Raw genomic sequence first — 17,435 nt, 5'->3', positions numbered from 1 at the left:
TGCCTACTACACATACAAGATGGCTGCCTTGGGATGTTTGAAGTTGTTGTCATGGAAATGAGGAGAAGCAAAGATAATCTGTTTCCATGGTAAAAGTGTCACTTGGCTGAACATACAGTAGCAGTGGCACTTGTGTTCAACACTCACTAACAGTGTCATGCTCTGCCCACACATGCAACACTTTTGATTTATAAGAAACATTTTTGAAATTCAGCATTGGCCCGTTGATTTAGGTTTACTCTCACGAAGAGACCTGACAGCGCCCTCACGTATATTTATTTATACATACTGCGCTGTGATTAATGCTCACAGAATACCTTTAGGCATAATACAGCACGATGTGCACTGAGAGTTGCATTTTAGCATCCATCTTGAGTTGATGTTTAATTGATGTTACAAATCCCCTGTTCAAATCCAAACCAAACTAGTTGTCAAATCCCCTGCATCTGCAATCTACAGGCTCAGCATGTGGTGTTTTAACATGGAGCTTTAATTTACAGTATTACTTAACTGCTCTGTCTAAAATGAGGGATTAATCCATAAGGCTTTACAATAGCAGTGATTGAACTTGATCTGTGATGTGCTCTGCGTGTATTTATGTGTGTGTGTGTGTGTGTGTGCGTGTGCGTGTGCGTGTGTGTTGCACAGGGAGCTGGAGCTGTCATCTGTGTCTGAGACATCTGAAGGAGAAGGCCTCAGCCTACATCACCCTCACTTAATCTGCGGAGCTGCACCTCATCATCTTGGCCCTTCATCTTCTCCCAAATCACCTCTTCGTCACCCCTCTCTGTGCCTCAGCTGCCCCCCCTCCTCCTCCGATCTACTCGCCGCCACTTCCTCTACAATCCGTCCCAGTGACCTTTGACACGACTGAGCACACAGCATCCACAGCGGCTAACCGACCTCCGTCCTTTTTTGTCACTCACATTCCCTGATGCTTGACCTAAACCCCAACTCCTCTGCCTTTTTCCTGCTCTGTCTCAACAGAGGAATTCATCAGCTGACAATAAGTTTGCTAGCAAGACACACACTCCAGCCTGCCAAGGGCACTTCAGAGGCATACTGCTCAACAGGAACCCTCTTAAGGGCCCTCAGAAGAGCCCTAATGATCTTCAGCTGCAACTCAGTCAAGTAGTGAGTGTGAATTAATAAAATGGATAGGTGTTAGGTCGAGGACAGGGCTTGGAAGACCCTGGATAACCGTGGACCAGCAGGTTTCATTGTTAGCCAACTGTGAAATATACACCTAACCAAAATTTCATTTACTCCCTCTGTCCTTTACCATGTACAGTAGAGCTGAGATGTTGGACTGCTCTGCTAGTTGTCTGCAGGGCTCGCTGCCCAGTGCAGTTTCGAAGGGGAGTGAATTGTACAGAATTCAGACTGATTCTCCATCTAAGCACTCTTCACAACTCCTCTCACTGGCAAACAATGAGCATCTGGTCAGGAACTCAAACCATCTTTGACCTCGCCGCGTCCTCTCTCCTTGCATGGGGTTTCCACAAATTAATGATGCATTTTGGGATTGACACTGAAGGTTTTTATTGTGTTTGGATGTGATCCTCAGATGAGAGGAGAGATGGATTTTTTCTCTAATCAGCTGTCTCTGATCAAACAGTGTATTTAAAAAAGACAATTTAGGCTTAGCATCTCTCACAAATCCTTTACCTGACCTTCAATCGCCCTTCCCTTCGATGAAACCATGACTGTGAAGCCAATGCGAGACTGAAACACTCCTGGTGCTTGGTGTGTATTATCTGTGTGTTAAGAATGTAGGATTGATGTGTGGACAATGCAGAACTTTGTCTGGCTCATGCCGAGGACTAAAAACATATTTTTTATGATTCTTTTTTTATTTATTGTTTTCATTTGCATGTTGTTATTTCAATTGCTTTTAAATACTTTTAATTGAAATTGAAAAAGAAAGCACACTTAATTCGCAATAATGTGTTTGTGATATGAACTCTTTTGGCCAAACTGGGTGTGTTTTAAACTGTGTGTGCCTGTGTGTCTGTTTGTGTGAGTTTATCTGAGCTCTACAGTAATTGTTGCCAGTTTCATGCTAGGTGGTATCTGTGAGGGGATTTGAGTAGCACGAACGTAATGTGAATGTAAGGAAACTCAGCATTAACCTGTTCAGGCATTCTGACAGAGGTGGGACAAAGTCATTGTTGTTGCAAGTCGAAAGCCTCGAGTCTTGGCACTGAAGTCCTGAGTCAAGACCAGCAAGTGTTGAAGACATAGCTTGACATTTTGGGGCAATAGATTGAAAATCAAAGTGTAAAACAAACAAGTTTTGGCCGTAACTCCCGACACATAACCCGTCTTAACAAACATAACTTGTTGCTTTTACCCTTTGTTTTTTTGTACAGATTAAACAAATGAGATCTAGAGCAGACACCATTAGATGCCAGTAGGTTGATTTTGTTACCTTTGGACAGAGCCAGTCTTAATGCTAAGCTACGCTAACTGTCTTCTTATTTATCAGACAGATATGAGAGTGGTATCAATCTTCTCATATAAATATTGGCAATATAGTGAATAAGCGTATTTCCAAAAATGTCAAACAATTTCTTAACATCAAGTCCAAGTCTCAAACATCTACATCTCAAAAGTTCTGATCTTCTTGCCAAATTAAACGCCATTTAAAATCATTAACTTCACAGTAACATCTGCATTTGATTTATTCCTATGCATACTTCTTAGGTGATACTATGTTTCCACCCTTTTTTCTCTCTGTCAACGCTCAATTTAGTTCAACATATCTTGGATAAATATCACCACAACACACTGACTGTGTCTAGGGTCATTGATTTTATGTTAGCTGAGAGGCTAAGCTCTTTGTTACTAGCTTAAAGCGATACTCCAACCAAAATATGGCCTTTTAGGATCAAACACGCAATACTTTTCGCCTTGAACGGTGGCTTTTAACAGACACTAAACCACTCCTGTAACTTAATCCACTTCTCCGCTGTATATTTAGATCTAAAGAGTCATAGTGTTCCCATAATATGGCTAAGAACACAGCCCTGGAAAACACTCGCTTACATGTGCACACTTGAGCGACATACAGAATCTTTAGCTTTAATAAAGAAATGTATTATTTGGGCTTAGCGAGGTTACCAAAAGGCTAATGTTTAAGTGAAGTCATTGGTGTTAAAGTCAAGGTCACATTACAAGTTGAATTAGCATGCTAGCTTGCGAGCTCTGTTTTGTGAGAGTGAAACATGGCAAGAGATGTTTTTCTTAAAATTCTGCCAGTCTGCTCTGCACGTTAGAATCCAGTATAATAAATCAGCGTTTGAAGGCCAAGCTGAAATGTTAAGGCTGAGTTTTTCATAATGAGATTCATCAAGTAAACCAGCCAGCATGTATATTTGTACTGAGAAACATTGTTTTCTTTTAACTCAAAGGCCCATTATGTTATCCTCGACCAGTTAACTACACTTCTCAAGGCGACCTTAATGGGCACATTAATGCTGAAGCGCTGATTTAGGAGGATGTTTGCAACATTTCTGAATTGTTTGATATAGAAGGCAACTATCCAATGATGTGTGAGCTTTAAGCTGGGAAACAATAGCTGTATGGGAATTGAATTAAGGGCAACAAATTGCCTGTTCATACAGTATTTCATGTTCTTGTGTACATATCAAAGTACAAAACAGGTCAAATTCAGTTGGTTTTAGTTTGAATGATCTCATCTCATTTTAATGCTGCATCATGTCTCTAAATGGAAACTCGCAAGATCAGATGGCTTGTGAGAATGGACGTTGACGTGTAATTGTGTTGCCATATGATACAGAAAGACATTAGGTGCAAATACTGTGCTAGCCCTCAATGTGACTCCACTGATGCATGAATGGCATCTGAAATGTTTCTGATTTTATATTTTGATATCGTCAGTATTACTTTTTTAAATGATGATGAGGAATAACCTTTAATTTATGTTAATTTCATGTTTGTTTGCTTTTGTAATCTGTGTCTTTTCACATTTTGCACAGTGTGGTTGCATTTGCTCCCCAAGTGTGTTTATGCCTCTGTGTGTGTGTGTGTGTGTGTGTGTGTGTGTGTGTGTGTGTGTGTGTGTGTGTGTGTGTGTGTGTGTGTGCGTGTTACCACTTATGATTACAGGAAGGTCAGAGAAAAGCAAACCGAACCAAAATAGTGAATTATTATTATTCTGCAGACATTTCTTTTCTCAGTGGAACCACTTGCATGGCCCAGCACTGCTAGAAGATTATAATGCCGTGTACAGATGACAACAACAGAATACTTGAGTGTAGACATTTCACACAAGGCACTTGGATAAAGAAGAATGCTGTTATGCATCCTACAGTGTGCTTAGTCAGTGTTATAAAACCAGTAGTATCCAATCAAAAACTGTTTATTTCCATTAACCAATCAGAGCATCTAGAGTTGAAATGTGTTTGAGTGGATATAGTTTGATAATGAAATGGATGTTAATGATGATGTTCAATCGATAATAGAAATGTCTGTGTCGTGTTGCCGATGATGAGGATGCTGATGATGATGATGATGGAAAAGCCTTTAAATTGGGAGCTTTCCTGGCACTTAATAGGATAAGCTTGGTGGAGTCAAACTCATTTTGATTGTACTATCTGGGTAGGTTGGGGAAGACATGTTGTTTTGGAAGGGTGAGTATCAGTGTGATTATTAAATGAAACTTGAGCCTTTGTACAAATGGACAAACCAAGGTGGTGGTGATGGAGGTTCAAGTGTCAAACAAAGCCACACCAGGAACCTCCAGGCCTCAAGTTGACGCCATTACCCCAATCTCCCCCCCATCATAAGCTGTAGGGGTGGCTCGGCCAAAGGGTTGAGACTTTGGCCCACTCCAGGCCTCTCTTGTAAATTGTCGTTCTGTGATCTTGCTTGCACTTTTTTTTTTTTCATTTCCCAAAAATAAGAAACTAATTGTAAGTATGTATGTGTGTGAGTGCGGGTGCACTTTTTTATTTTTAATCTTTACCTTTTTTCAACGTGATTGTCTGTTGTAAACAACACTGGATAAAGATGAGTTTTTCATTTGTATTTTTTACCTTGAGAGGAAGATGAAATCTTCTTGGACATTTTTTAACCCCCCCCCCCCCCCCCCCCCCCCTCCCTCTCTTTCTCTACCTGGGAATGCTTTGAAATGTGGACTGTGACCGCATTGCTGTCATCACTGCTGTCAGTCATTCTCTGTGAATTCATCCGACTTTCTCAATTTACCCAGTTTTTTCTCTCTTCCCTTGACTCATTTTTTTCCATTAAAAAAATGAGATTGAAAAATGACCTCTACCTTTGTGTTGTCATTGTGTGTGCGTGCATTTGTGTTTATGCAAGTGCGTTCCTGTGGTATAATTCACTGAATGTGTGTTTTTGAACAGTCAGTCTGTCTGTCTGTTCGTCTACTTGTCTGTATTGTTGCCAACTAGGGCAGCTTACTAGACCGTTTAACTCTTTTTTTCCAGGTAGAGAGGACTTTGTAGCCCACACAATTCTTCCCTCACATGCTGTTGTACTTGTGGACTGATAGCTGAGGCCAACACCAACCATTTCTTCTTCTTTTCACTGTACAGATAACAATCTATAAAAGCAGTGTGTTCAAAGTCAGCAACCCTCAATAACTAATTATCATTTCCAATTATCTCTTGTGGCTCAAATAAATTCACTTGAATCCCTCATTTTCTTTTTTTGCAGCGCACTCCAAAAATATTCTAACCTTTTCATGTGTTTGAAAAAGGAACAAATTGGCTATGACTTGACAAAAGATTAAGGGACCACATTGTTTTTCTTCTGTAGCTGGCCTGAAAAACTGGGAATGGGGGACAAAAGAGCCTCATTCTATGCAATTGTTTTTCGAACAACACTGCAGAAGAGAATACACTTTGCTATTCAGGGCAGGTACAGTTTTGCTATTTGTGATGTATTCCTGGAGATGAGACATTCATCATAGCTGCTATGTTGGCCAGACCTGGCTGAGCAACAGCAGCAGGGTGAAGTCAAGCTGATCAACAATTCCCTTTTTTCCCCTCTTGCCTGCTTCCTTCCAGAAGCAAGAAAACCAAAAAAATAGTGCACACTTGGTTCCTTGGGGGAATATAGGTATTTTTAACAATATACTCTGCAAAAACCAATTCCTCCATCCATCCTTTGGCAGAGCTCCAACCTTATCCAAAAACCTGCACTACACCCCCAACCCCCGCCATGCTGTGCATACAAAAACCCACACACAGAAACGCCCGTGTGCCAAACACACTTAGACATGCGTGCACACAAACACACTCACACACACACACACACACACGCACAGCCTCAAGCCCCCATCTTCTTATGAGCTTCATTACTCTGACCCCAGTCTCCCTTTCATATCTCTGAGGATGCGTATGCACTGTGTGTGTGTGTGTGTGTGTGTGTGTGTGTGTGTGTGTGTGTGTGTGGTGCGTGCATGTTTTCCACTCAATACCCAATAGAATATGTGTATGTATATTTATTTAGGCCCAGAGTAAGCAAAAGTGTGTTTGTATGTGTGTGTGTTTGGGCGCATGTGCGAGGATGTGTATACTGTATTTCAATGTACGAGTACTGTACTATGTGTATGTGTGTGTGTGTGTGTGTGTGTGTGTGTGTGTGTGTGTGTGTGTGTGTGTATGTGTGTATGACTTCCCAGCCAATTACCACATCTCCCAGACAGACTGAGACTGCCTGGGCTTGCCAGCCAATCAGAGAGGGGCTGCGCACTGCCGGGCTGGAGGTGGTTGCTATGGTAACCACAAGGCCTGTTTGCATGGTGGCTGATGGAAGAGTGATGGATTACAGTAATGGGATGGAGGGGGGGGGAGAGAAAGAGGGAGGAAGATAGGGAAGAAGGGAGGAAGAAAGAAAAAGAGAGATACAGAAAGAGGTGAGGATGGATGGATGAGAAAGAGAGAGAGAGAGAGAGAGAGAGAGAGAGAGAGAGAGAGAGAGAGAGAGAGAGAGAGAGAGAGAGACAGAATGGGGGGGAAGGGGCAATAGGTTGGGAGGAGGAGGAGGGAGGGAAACCGACTCATACATAAAGATATTGGAAATGTATGAATGCATCTGAAATGAAGAGACTTAAAAAGATGAAAAAAGAATGAGAGAAAATGATAAAGGGGGAGTGGGGGAGGAGTGGAGTGGGGGGTGAGATATTGGGAAATCAGGTTGGGGGTGCTCTGTAGTGTATGTGATTGAATTCCTCTCTTCCCTTCTTATGTCTGGGATAAGATGTGTGTCTGGCCATCTGTCCTTGGAGCAGACAGAGAGGTAAGTGTGTGGAGAGATGCAGTCTCACCTTTCTGCCTCCTCAGCAGCACTGCAGAAAGAACTTCTTCCAGTGTTTCCACCCAATCGCCTCGATCTGCTCCAACTGAAACTGTAACATCAAGGCCAAGATAATGTCCTAAAATAAGTCATTGAATCTTACAACTGTGCAATGTTTGTTGCTTTGTTAGGGAACATCTTCTTGTGAAATTTCACAAACTGTTAAACAGAATTACAGGTGCATTATTGCCTGTCCGAAAAAATCAAACAAGAAAAAAAGACTTGATCAAATTGAATATTATCCTTGTGCTTTATTTCCATCTTGTTTGGGTCCCACTATATATACTGTATATACAGTATATATATGTAATTGTTTTTTAGATGTCTGTGTTTATTTTGGTTTTGTATATATTATAAGTGTAGGTCTTTGTACTGTATAACTTTATTACTGTTGAAAATAAAATACAAATATTGAAGATTAAAAATAAAAATAAATAATGGAAAAATGAGTTGCCATCTTGCGATGAGATCACAATAGCCTCAACGCCACATAGGGCCAGGGACGTAAAGTGGGGGAGGTGTAATGGCCCCCTCCCCGCTTCCTTCCCCGCTACTTCTGGCGCCCTGGCTCGGACCGCACCCATCTTTGAACTCAGCCTTCATTTTGATTTCAACTACACACCTGTATAGTTTTGTGACGGCAAATCAGGCCAGGGGCGTAAAGTTGGGTCGTAAATCCTCGGGCCGCGCCCATTTTGGATCTCTGCTACACACCTGTTAAGTTTCGTGACTGCATCTTGCACAGTTGCTATCGTGGTGAACAAATCTGTCCAGAGAGAGACAGAAAAATAAACGCCAGGCAAAGTCCTCAAAACTGTCTGCGTGGAAGTTCTTGCCGTGTCTCAAGTACCACATTTTTGCCATCATGACACACAGACTCACAAGGTGAAAACAACACCAGCGTCGCTGTTGAAGCTGGTAATCTGACCTTATTACTTTTCACCTTGTGAGTCTGTGTGTGTGTCTTCATGGCAAAATGTAGTCCTGTAGATATGCCGGGTATTTATTTTCGTCTTGGTCACAGACGGACAGGTTTTGTCACAGCGGAAGAGTCACAACTGTTTAAGATGCAGTCACCAAACTTTACAGATCTGTAGTTTTGAAGATGGATGTGGTCAGAGCAAGGGTGTCGGATTTACGCCCCCGGCCCTGATTTGGTGTCGCAGGTGGTGATCCCATCACAAGATGGTCTCAAGTTCATTTTGTATGTTGTGTTGAACAAAGATATATTTGACTTTTGATTGCTAAAAAACCTTTCATTGACAAGGAAATGTACCTGACATATAAGTTATGGAGGTCTAACTCCCTGTCAGACCTCTCATGACAAAACCCTGTTATAAAACAGTTTTACAGCTGAGGTCTCTGAGAGTGCAGACAGCAGTAATACATCACTTCTCTATGATGGACTTGAAGAACATACAATCAGTTTAAAATCATGTTCATAAGTTATTCTCATGAATTAGGACGTGATAAAGTATCAAGCTAAATAAAGCGATGTTAAATATGCTTTTTGAGACCGTAAAGAGGCCTCTGGGACCCCAAATAGACCATTAGCATTAGTGTTGATAACAAATGTGTTTTAACCACGTCCAGTGACAAATTAAAAAGCTGATTACTTTACAGGTTCAACCAATAACAACAATCTTCACGATCCACATTGGATCTATAACCAGAGAGCCCAAACAATAAATGTTAATTAACGGTCTAACTATAGCTAATCAATCAAGGGACCCAGGATCAATGTAAATCAAAGAATGTGGTTTCCCGGCTCAAACGGTAAGAGGCTCGTATCGAAAGGTGAGTTAAAAGAATTGCTCAGGAGTGCCACTTTACAGCCTCCTGGCCTATTCTCTCGCACCTACAGTTTTCCTAATGAACCACACTGAGTTCCCTCTCATTGACAGACAGCGACTGAGGATGCTTTCGAGTCAACGATTAGACTAAATCATGGGAACCCAACTCCCTGTGATCTTTTCAAGCAACAAAGTGCTAGTCAAGTCAATTTAAGAGACTCAAATTAACTTCAGGGCCAAATCAAACATATAAAAGCCGTTATAGTGACGGTTTAATACGTCCTCTTGTCAATCAAAGTGTCATCTTTAATGATGATCTGCCACAATCCTCACTTTTGTGGCTTTGAAGCTATCTATTGAGACAAAAACCTGCAATTTGTTTGTTTTGAGTAACACGGCCTATCAGTGATTGGATCATCAGTTTGCAGAATTATATTTTGCAGATGGATGAACACTTGGATAATCTGCAATGAAATAGTGAGCAAAAAAAAGGAATTTAAAGGTGAACTTGAAATCATAATTCAACACTGCAACCTAGAGGCAGACTTTAGCAACAACATCTGCCTTTTACCCAATACAAATAAAGAAAAAGGATTGTGCTGCTCAACCTGTGCAACCTCGGTCATTTAATCAAATACATGCATCAGGGAAAGAAGGAACTCACAAATTCATAATTAAATCTAAAGACTACAGAAAGAAAATAAATAAAAAATATACAAAAGCATAGTGGAACTGCAAGGATGTAAATTAAAGAAAATGCAATGTTGATTGTGATTTTATACGTGATTTATTAGATTGCTGCTGGACGTTCTTCCAACAACAGCTAATAAAGTCTTGAACATCGGATACATTTTTGTATTATTATCTGAGTCTAAATGTTTTTACACTATTTACATCTGAAATTAGATAGAAAGTCAAATATTATGGATCATTACTTATATGTTAATTTTATTTCCCTTAATAATAAGGCAATTACCCAGAGAAAACACAGTTACAACATTGTGTACTGCTGTTTACTGTCTTGCAGTCATGTACTGTGAGATTTACAATGATTGGTAAATGTAAAAAAGATGAACGTCAGCAGAGTAATGGGAAAATACAAGGCTGATTAAATAAAGCCCCACTCTCTTTATCTTATCCCTAATGTTCTGTGTGTTTTTGCTGGCATCCACCAGCCTCTGTGGCTTTATTCCAGTTCAATATTATTTAACCTTCATTGGGCAAATTTGTATCTCAAACAATTTTAAGGATTGATAATAACTTTATTTATCGCATTAAAATTGATTGATCCCTGTGAGGAAACCCGTTTTCACACACAGCTCAGCATCTATGAACTAGCTCTAATATTAAGCGGCAATTAGAATTAAAATGTAGACAGAAACAGAGATTTGAACCGAGGATCAATTTGTTGCATGGGTACAGCAGTAATCTCTTTTCATATTAGGACATTCTCTTATGCGCGGTGAGTTGAACATGTCTGTTGTTCGGACCTCTTTAAACGTTAAGGTCTCAAAACGAATTTCTAAACCTAATAGTGAGCCTGAACCAATTAAGTCTCTCACTAAATGTGTAAAAGGATTAAAACCATTAGTCAAAAATATGCTTTTGTAAAACTTTTTTAAAAGTAACTTTTTACATCTTGTCCCAAACGTTAATTTCCTGCATCACTGTCGACTATAATAAGGTGGAACGATCATTTTTATATGCTACGATGTTTTCACAATTAAACTTCCAAAATATAATTATGTGCAATCTCCAATGTGCCTGTGTGCATCAATCTTATTAAATGATTTGGATCATATGTCAGATGTTTAATTATTGTGGCCACTGTGTATTGTTTGTCTGTCTCTCTACAGAAAGATTAAAAACATGTGCAAAGAAAAACAAAGATACATTTTCAAAAAGAGAAATGTTAGGGTCAAGTTGTCCCACCAAAACAGATTCACAAAGAGTGTTTTCACGTAACACAAACGGTGTCATTTACCTTACATTAACATGTCAGTGTGGAAAAGGATATGCGAGGTGAGAACCAGCGGTAGAAAACAGCATCCAGATCCTCAACTTAAGAACTAATACCACACTCTGCAAGTCCAGAGTTCTTACTTAAATAAAAGAATCCAAGTAAATTCAGGAACATGTATTTAACGTATCAGTAAGTAAAATGTATGCAGAGTGTCATACAGTAACGTTAAAATATGATTACTCCTATAAATAATGTGGAACCAGGCTGGACTGTTGTAGTTTGTTGAGTTGGAGCTAGTTTTTAAACTGTTTTGTATAGAAATGCAACTAATTATTATTGTCATTATGGATTAATCTGTAGATTTCTTGATTAATAGAAGCGATAGTCCACAAATGAATACAACATAATTGAAATGATTAAAAGGAAAATGAGCAGATCTTCACATTTGACAAGCATGAAATGATTGGCATGAAAAATAACTTATAATAGTTAATTTAATTTAACTAACCATTTCAGCCTTCAGTGTACAGTATAAACTGTTGGATAGTATTTTAGAAAACAACATTATATTTTATAAGCAGCTTACTATGTTTTGAATGCAATAATCTTAATCTGTTATGTAACTATAAATAGATTTAATGAGTAAAAAGTGTAAAATCTCCCTTGAAGAGTAGAAATATAAGGTGACAGAAACATGGAAGTTGTATTCGGTGTAAAAGTATAATCATCCAGTTGCAGCACATTTAATTTAAAAAGGAATCATCCAGTCCAGTGGAGTACGTTTGTTCTCAAAGAGTATTATATCAATAGATATTTAGATTAAGTTTGATGTGTTATTGTCAACTAGACTCATTTTGAAATCAGTAGGGTTATTTAATTAATATTAATACATTTAACTACACTGTGTTTTGATAAAAAGGTGGAAATTGTACAGAATTAGCTGCTTTGTATTGAAAAAGATTATATTCAACCTTTTTACTAATTGATGGCTTAAAATGAAAGATTGTATAAGATAACGGATATTTTAAAGAGTTGTTTGTGATATTGTAAGTTTTGGTCATTTGTATTTCTGTATTTTATTTTGTGACACCAATTAAAAAAGATGATGATGATGATTTTATTTTGTGTACACGCGATGAGCGATCGATTCATTGTATGAGCAAATCGTGAACATCCTTAGACACCGAACGGATGAAGGCATGATTGCAGAAAAACAATTGCTGAATGAATTCATCGCTGTGTGGCTGAACCTGACCTCCTGACCTCTCTGGGCACATAGAGTAAGTTACATTTAGAAATTCTTCACACATTTAGAGTAGTTTTGTGTTATTGAATGGAGGAATCCATATGCGAGGTTCGCACATGTGCCTGTGCTGTGATCGTGAGAAAAACAGCACATGAACAGATGTCTTGGTGTTACCTAATCTGAGCTGGCTGTGGGGGATTGTGGGGGAATCTCCCAAATGTTGTCAATATTCCAGGAGGTGAATTTGATATCAAATAACAGGAAATATATTTGTGTTTTTGGGGTGTTACAACTAGTTAGTAGTCAAATGCACTGGAAGACCTGTTCTGCTTAAACATCTCATCTCACCGACACCACAAAGCGGCTCCTCCCTGTCTGACAGGAGCTGTGGAAAATGATCTTGTTTTCAAGGAATAAGACAAGAATAGACTTATGTAGTGGAAATATTATACAGTATTAGGCAGTTCATAACTTACACTGCAGGCTTTAAAGAACTGTGGTGGAAGAAGTAGTCAGATCAAAAGTGAAAAACTCAATGCCACTCAAAATGACCCGCTTAAGTGTTGTACTCGTATATATTATATCATATATGCATGAATGTAAAAGCAGGATTTTACATGGCTTTAAAAGCAAGAAGGAAGGAAGAAGTAATTGAATATTTAACTTAAGTAAAAGTAGTAATTCTACAGAGTAGAACAACTATATTACTATTAAGTCAAAATGTTACTAGTAAAAGGTATTAGCATCAAAATCTACTTAAAATACCAAAAATAAAAGTACTCATTATTCAGAAAGGCCCATTACAGAATAATGTTTATCATGTATTACATCAATTATTGATGCATTAATGTGTTCATCACTTTAATGTTGCAGCTGGTAAAAGGTGGAGTTTATTTGAATTATTTCATATACTGCTCGACGGCCTGTGAATTTTTATTTGTGAAATAAAGTCATGAATGATCTTAGCCTATAGTAATGCAACATCATTTGTGTTGATGATTACATTTTGTATTATTTGTATAACTCGTTCATACAGTTATTAAATAATTAATATAATTAATGGAGTAAAAAGTACAAAGTAGCAGAAAATGGAAAAGTACTTCAAACTTGTTATAAAATACACAGTTTGGATTAAATATTGTCATTGTGATAACACAACAAAAATGTCCTCGTCACATACATGTTGTTATCTTTAAAGTACACTGGGACTCACACCTAATGTTGTCATTGTCTTTATCATTGCTCACTCTCGGTCATCCACATCCATACATCTTGTGGTGGCCAAATTCGGGTTCATCGCACACAAATATCACGTGTTAACAGGAGTTTAGATAAGAGTAGAGGACAAACAAGGTGAAAGGTGGGGGAAATTCATACATAAAAGCCAGTTTCTGCTCAGCTGCGGCAGCAGGCAGGTGCACCAGCAGGTGAGTTCAAATACACAGACACAAACACAGATAGCATAAACAAACAAATCTTCTTCCACGTGCAGTCCAGGCCTACAGTAGACCTACGTTGGGTGGTTGTGTTTATACCATTCACTGCCTTGTTGAATAACACATGTATTCATATGCTTATCTCCTGTTATTCTATTCGACTCTATAGGACAGTCACGAATCCCCGATACCAAAGGTTTAGTCCAGGATGCAAACCTTTGTCACCTTGTGCGCTCTTCTCTCGCTCCACTTTTCTGTTAATGCAGATGTTGTGGAACGTTTTGAGGTTTGTGACCTTATTATAGTTCAGTCAAAAACATTACATCGGTGTATATGTTGCTTAAGTGGCTCACTAAGGAGCCTGTGTTATTGTGTTATTTTGTCCCCAGGATGTGCCAGAATGCATGAGCTACTTCTATAACGGAAAGGTGCCAGACTGGGGGGCATCTACGCCCGGTGCTGCCCGTCTCTGTCAGCGCTTCTTCAACAGGTGGGGAAAGTGTGGAAAGTGGAATTTAGACCTCCATACTACAGTATATATACAACACTATGTGAACTTCTTAAGTGCACACAGTTAGAAGTTGCTTGGTTCCTTTTTCCATTAATTTCCAATGAATCATTAGAAACTCAAAACATCTTTTAGCACTAAATGTTTCTTATGCTGCAATTTTGATCTCTAAATCCCTATTCTTAATCTTTGCACCATCAGGTACCACTTTGCCACACTGTATGACACCACCCATCGTATTGCGGTCTACTCTGCCTATCATTTCCAGCCCAGCAATGGAGGTGGCAGGGAGAGAAGGTGGTTTGTGGAGCCTCAGGTTCGTGACATATTTTATTTTATATTACAGTATGGAAATGTTTGGGTTGTAAAGAATCAACCATGTGCATAATCCATTGATATCTTACAGTATTATGAAACCATATGAAGCCCAGTGACATCCTCTGTATGTTTAAATCTGAGAGTGTTTGCCTTACAGCTGGTAAACATGTCCTGGCAAGCAGAGATGAAGGACGGCTACTGGCTGGGGAAAGACCACCCTGGGGTCTACCAAGGAGAAAGACAGGCTCTGAATGAGGACTACACACATTCTGGCTTTGACCGTGGTCACCTCAACCCCAACGGACACCATGCAGGTAATGGAGGTAGAACGAGGGTGGTTTTTAGGAGTAAGGTCAGCAGGTGGCAGTAGCCACCAGGCAAAGCTATCAGTTGAATTCAACAGGGGGGATGTACATATTGGAGTATTTTGGAATGTGTATATTATATTTAGGCTAGTATTGGACCAACATGCTTGTTTCAAAGACCACATTATTATGTTCATAACAGAATTTATATACAGTGGCCAACACTAACGCATATACTATTTACAAACTATAGTGCTGCTTACATGTAAAATAACAGGCTTCAGTTATATAACATATTATAGTTACATGCTATTTATTATCAGGTTTATAATTATGTTCTCATTCCTTTAAGGGTCACCTGTTAATAATAATACAAATAATAATAATAATAATAATAATAATAATAATACTGTATACCGTGAAACCGTGATATTTTATGAGACGGTTATCGTACCATGAAATTCTCATACCATTACAACCCTAATTATATTACTGGATTATAATTATTGATGCATTAATGTGTAAGCATCACTTGGATATTGCTGCTTGTAAATGTAAGTTTTTATTACCTAATATACTGCTAGGTAGAGCAACTTATAATAATACATCATACCTTATATTTTGTATTACTAATTTAAAACCTGCACAGAAACTAGTAACTAAAGTTATGTAATAAATGTAGTGGAGTCAAAAGAGAAAGTAGCCTACAATTGAAATACTGAAATTAGGTACAAATGCCTCAAAATTGTACTTAAGTAGCTTACATATACTTAGTTAGACACAAATCCACATACTTTATATCATTTATTAAATTATATAAACGGAGCAAATGAATGATCATCACAACACACATACTCACTCAATGGTCATCTGTCCTCTCGGCCCTGCTGGTCTGACTTGGATGTATTTTCCAGTTTGGGATCCTGATGAAGGTCTGAAGCACAGCTCTGTCCAAGTGAGGAGTAAAACCCCCATGCATAGTAACACACACATCGGCTCTCCGTCGGCGAGAGCATCCAATAAAAACTACCCACGCAGACATTCATTGCAGCAGAATTATTCCGTTTCTGTCGGCATCGGAGCACAATTTGAGCAGAGGCACCACTAGTCCGGTGTTCGCTCTCTGCAGCTCAGCGTCTAGAGGTCCGGTCATTTCCCCCCCCCCAGCTGCAGCCTCCACTGCCCGGTCACTGTCAGCTGCATTTCTCTGTCTCAAATAATATCCGAGTCAGCCAAATGTATCCTGGTCTGCACACACACTCATGCTATTTTCACTGTTGGAATTGTAATTCGTTTGATACACAAGAGATAAAACTTTATTTACACAATGGAACTTCTGTTACACAGGTTTAGTTCTGTGTTTAAGCAGCACACGGAGGAGCACGCCCCGTGGCTAATTAGTTATCTCTCTCGCTCTCTTGTCCAAACGATCAATCAAAGACTGGATGGCAGTTCGCAGGGTTGCATTAGATATCTGTGGGGCCTTGCATTCTCCTTTTTGTTTGCCTGTAGGCCTAAAGCATGGAGCTTTTCAGTCATATTTGAATATTGATAAATATTCTTTATTTGGGCTTTGGGATATTTATGTTATTTGTAACATGGCTATGTTGAAAGAAAACTTCAAGTAAACAGTCAACATGGGCAAAACATGGAGACCGCCTGACTATATCTTCATTGTATCATGAATTATTTATTTTAGTGTATTTTCTTAATCAAATGTACAGTCCCAGTTGTAGTAAAGAGTAGGATAATCCATTCAGATGCATCGTAATCCATGGGATCTTGATTATTATGCTGATGTTACCTTTGAAATTTAGATTATATACTAGGAGCGGATACAAATCTTATTTTTTCCTCCATTTACTCTATAATAAAAAATAGGTTTACGATATTTTTCTCTCTCCATCTGCATCCTACCAAACCCCCTTTACAATATACACAACTTGCATTCCTTGCATAACTCACTGTAACTCTATTACTCTCTCTTACAGTCCCTAGCCGCAATGCCACTTTCACCCTGACCAATGTGGTTCCTCAGAATCCCAAGATGAACCAGAACGCCTGGAGGATCCATGAGTCTCAGCTCACCGACCTTTTCCGGGACAAGTGCTCTAAGGCCTATGTGCTGGTTGGTGCCGTTCCATCTGCAGACAACTGGATTGTGAAAAACAATGTGAAGCGTGTCAACATCCCAGACTACCTGTGGAATGCCTACTGCTGTGTGGACAACAATGGCAGACCTATTCAGAGTGGTGCTGCCACAGCGAGGAACACGGAAGACAATTGGGTGGAGAAGCTCTCTCTGGATGAACTGGGAGAATTCTTCCAGCAGTTCTCCAATCAGCCAGTAGGGGAGCTGTTTTACAACAACTGCAGGGCATAAAAGACAATGAAAAAATTGTTTTAGGTGTTATTGCCCTTTAATGTTAAAATACATTCGTATATCTAAGAAAAGCTATTTTCTAATATTGATTCAAATGTGGTAATTCTGTACGACACTAATTGAGTTTCACACTGTT

General features: G+C 39.2%; 2 protein-coding genes across 3 annotated transcripts in view; both read left to right on the top strand.

The window, feature by feature from the left end:
- The window catches only part of dpf1 (double PHD fingers 1), a 44,095-nt gene extending 38,800 nt beyond the window's left edge, over positions 1-5,295 (top strand). For both annotated transcript variants that reach the window (XM_029446569.1, XM_029446570.1), the window contains exon 12: positions 649-5,295. In XM_029446569.1, the coding sequence (XP_029302429.1) occupies positions 649-719 (71 nt within the window). In that variant the 3' untranslated portion in view covers positions 720-5,295. The remainder of the gene's footprint in view (positions 1-648) is intronic.
- Positions 5,296-7,260: 1,965 nt separating this feature from the next.
- LOC115018080 (endonuclease domain-containing 1 protein) lies at positions 7,261-17,407 on the top strand. Its single transcript, XM_029446890.1, has 6 exons — positions 7,261-7,290; positions 13,955-14,071; positions 14,175-14,275; positions 14,495-14,609; positions 14,769-14,925; positions 16,908-17,407. Exons 2-6 carry the CDS (start codon positions 13,994-13,996, stop codon positions 17,297-17,299), a joined length of 843 nt encoding a protein of 280 aa, XP_029302750.1. The 5' UTR covers positions 7,261-7,290; positions 13,955-13,993; the 3' UTR covers positions 17,300-17,407.
- The last annotated feature ends 28 nt before the right edge of the window (positions 17,408-17,435 follow it).

Source organism: Cottoperca gobio, chromosome 13, assembly GCF_900634415.1.
Source record: "Cottoperca gobio chromosome 13, fCotGob3.1, whole genome shotgun sequence".
Lineage (NCBI taxonomy): Eukaryota > Metazoa > Chordata > Actinopteri > Perciformes > Bovichtidae > Cottoperca > Cottoperca gobio.
Note: the sequence above shows the minus strand (reverse complement) of the source record. Positions and strands in the feature narration are given on the sequence as shown.

What these genes read in the sequence shown, in the direction of transcription:
- LOC115018080 (XM_029446890.1), top strand. Translation starts at nt 13,994, where the DNA reads ATGCAAACCTTTGTCACCTTGTGCGCTCTTCTCTCGCTCCACTTTTCT. An exon ending in GGTGGTTTGTGGAGCCTCAG is followed by an intron (nt 14,610 to 14,768) that starts GTTCGTGACATA and finishes TTTGCCTTACAG; the next exon opens with CTGGTAAACATGTCCTGGCA. An exon ending in CCCCAACGGACACCATGCAG is followed by an intron (nt 14,926 to 16,907) that starts GTAATGGAGGTA and finishes TCTCTCTTACAG; the next exon opens with TCCCTAGCCGCAATGCCACT.